The sequence below is a fragment of the Lathyrus oleraceus genome, chromosome 4 (genome assembly GCF_024323335.1).
Source record: "Lathyrus oleraceus cultivar Zhongwan6 chromosome 4, CAAS_Psat_ZW6_1.0, whole genome shotgun sequence".
NCBI lineage: Eukaryota > Viridiplantae > Streptophyta > Magnoliopsida > Fabales > Fabaceae > Lathyrus > Lathyrus oleraceus.
Window position 1 is genome coordinate 72,427,055 of NC_066582.1, and position 2,488 is coordinate 72,429,542.

General features: G+C 32.0%; 1 protein-coding gene across 1 annotated transcript; it reads left to right on the forward strand.

The window, feature by feature from the left end:
• The first annotated feature begins 282 nt into the window (after nt 1–282).
• LOC127073459 (uncharacterized serine-rich protein C215.13) lies at nt 283–2,101 on the forward strand. Its single transcript, XM_051014610.1, has 2 exons — nt 283–1,236; nt 1,832–2,101. The coding sequence occupies exon 1, from the start codon at nt 512–514 to the stop codon at nt 1,115–1,117; it is 606 nt and encodes a 201-aa protein (XP_050870567.1). The 5' UTR covers nt 283–511; the 3' UTR covers nt 1,118–1,236; nt 1,832–2,101.
• The last annotated feature ends 387 nt before the right edge of the window (nt 2,102–2,488 follow it).

Below are 2,488 nucleotides of genomic sequence, written 5' to 3' on the forward strand. Positions count from 1 at the left end.
CTTTCTTCAATATTTTAAAATTAAACATGGAATACACATCGTTATTAATTGATGATGTAAAATGTTATTATATATTATCAATGAATATTCTTTTTTCTCTTCAAGATATTGTGTTAAATTTTTACTTAATTTAAAACATAAAACAGTTTCTTTTCTAAAATTAAAAAAAAAGTTGATCAGAAAATATCAAGCAAATTAGTAAATATATAATATTCTATGGGCCACAACAAGCAAATTAGTAAAAAAAAAAAGATTCTTGGGGCCACCAACATAATTCCACAAAATAAATATACCAAGCAGAAAAAGAAAATATCACGAATCTAACCCCACACACTACAGTGCGCACCCACACACATTCAACCTTCTTCAAAATCCTATATATACATAGCTCGAGTAAAGCTAGGTTTGCCAAACCAGAAACCCAAACCCACCTTTAGGGAAAACAAAAGAAAAAGAAAAACGCTTTCTTTTTTTGCTTCTTCTTTCTCTCACTCTTCTCCAATCTTAAAAAATGGCGGCACCTTCTAGAAAATCAAGAACCACTGTACTTCGATCCCTTTCACCTTCACCAAGATTCTCCAATTCAGAACAATCACCTTCTCAATATTCTTCCTCAGCTTTCGCTTCTTCATCCTCAAGCTTCGCCTCTCGTCCTACAACCTTCTTCCGAGGCTCCACCTCTCCGACACGTGTCAGTCTATACAGTTCATCAGCGTCTGTATCGTCTTCATCGGTTCGGTTTTCACTGGACCGTTCGATTTCTCCTAACAGGTCTATCTCGGCCGTACCTCGAACCGGCGGTAAGAAACAGAGTAGTAGCCAACCGAAGCGAACTTGCATGTGTTCGCCTACGACGCATCCTGGTTCGTTCCGGTGTAGTCTTCACAAAGGTTTTACCTCACGCGCCTCCGCGACGCCATATTCGCAGAATCGCCTCAACGCGCGTAGATCCGCCATGACGAATTCGTTAGTGAGAATTCGCGGCGTTGAAGGAGATCTCGTGAAGAGAGCGCTTGCGGCGTTGATTCGGCCTTCATCGCATCAGCAGAAAAGGAGAGGAGATTTTCATCCAAGACCGAGTAGACTCTCCGTTATGACTAAAGCTGAAGATTCATGAAATCTCCGTTCAACAGTTAGGTTTCCGGCCACCGCTGAAGGCAGTGCTAGATCTCGCCGATTTGCTTCAGATGATTAGATCTAACGGCTTTGCAAGCGATGTTGAAAATCAAACGAGAAGTAATTGATATGTGCTTCGTATCTCTTTGTTTGTGTACATATATGAATGGCAGCCATTGATGGCTGTTTTTGGAGCTTCTGGACCTAATTTCATGAAAAACAATTTTCCATTAAAAATAAAAATATAATTAATTTACAATATTAATTCAAAATTAAATTCAGTCAAACTTTTAATATGATGTTGAATTTAATGTTTAATTGCGTTAGTTCTAAATTTCAGTTCCATAGCACTCTCTATTTTCTTTTTGCGTTTTTGTCTCTTTTTTTCATCTATTTATTCCTTATCGAGACGTAACGTTAGTCGTAAAATTTCTCATTTCGTCGTCGTGTACTGTTTTTCGTATGCGTTCTTCAATAATTGTTCGTATTTTTCCTTTTTTTAATATGCTTAGTATTTTTTTATTTAATTTTTGGGTATCCTTTTTTATTTGAATTTTGATGAGAGATGCGTATTTGGTTTTCTTTGTCATTTTGTTTTGTTTTTTTTAATATTATTTTACAATTTTTTTTTTTATATATTGTTGGAGTTATTTCATATTTAGTGGTGTTTATATTTAAATATTGAATATTTAATTTTGGTGTTTGATTTTTGCAGGAAATACAATATGTTTGGATGCAAGTGGAGGAGGATATGGATTTGGATGAAATAAGAGGATAAACAATTTATTGTTTTTATGGATAATGACTCATGATGATGTTGGAGTTTGGATGAGAAATGGAATGATGAATGGCGCTGAACAGTAAAATGATAGAATTTCTAAGGAGAGAACAATTTTGATCGGTGAAAAGTGAAAAGCATACTAATTAATTAATTAATTAATTAATTAATTTCACATGATAAAGGAATAAAAATAACTTTTTTATATTTTTTTCTTTTTATATTCACACTAGTTCAACTAAAATAACTCAGAAAACGACATTTAAATAAAAAACTCAGAAAATAATATCATATTCATCTAAAATAACATTTTATACGAAGTAATAAAAATTATAATTTAATTAATACTATAAGAAATATTTGATTTTAAAATTCAAGATATCTAATCAATTTTTTTCAACCAACATTAATTTTTGGTCAAGTGGAAACAACTGGCCTTCAAATTTTATGAGAAAAAAAATAAAATATTATAATATCAATTTAAAATATTATTTGATATATACTCCTTAAATATTCCAAGATATTTTGTTTATTGTTAACAAAATTTAAAATATTAATTTTGGGTTGATGAAAATCATTTTGTTTTGTATTTGA

What these genes read in the sequence shown, in the direction of transcription:
- LOC127073459 (XM_051014610.1), top strand. Translation starts at nt 512, where the DNA reads ATGGCGGCACCTTCTAGAAAATCAAGAACCACTGTACTTCGATCCCTT.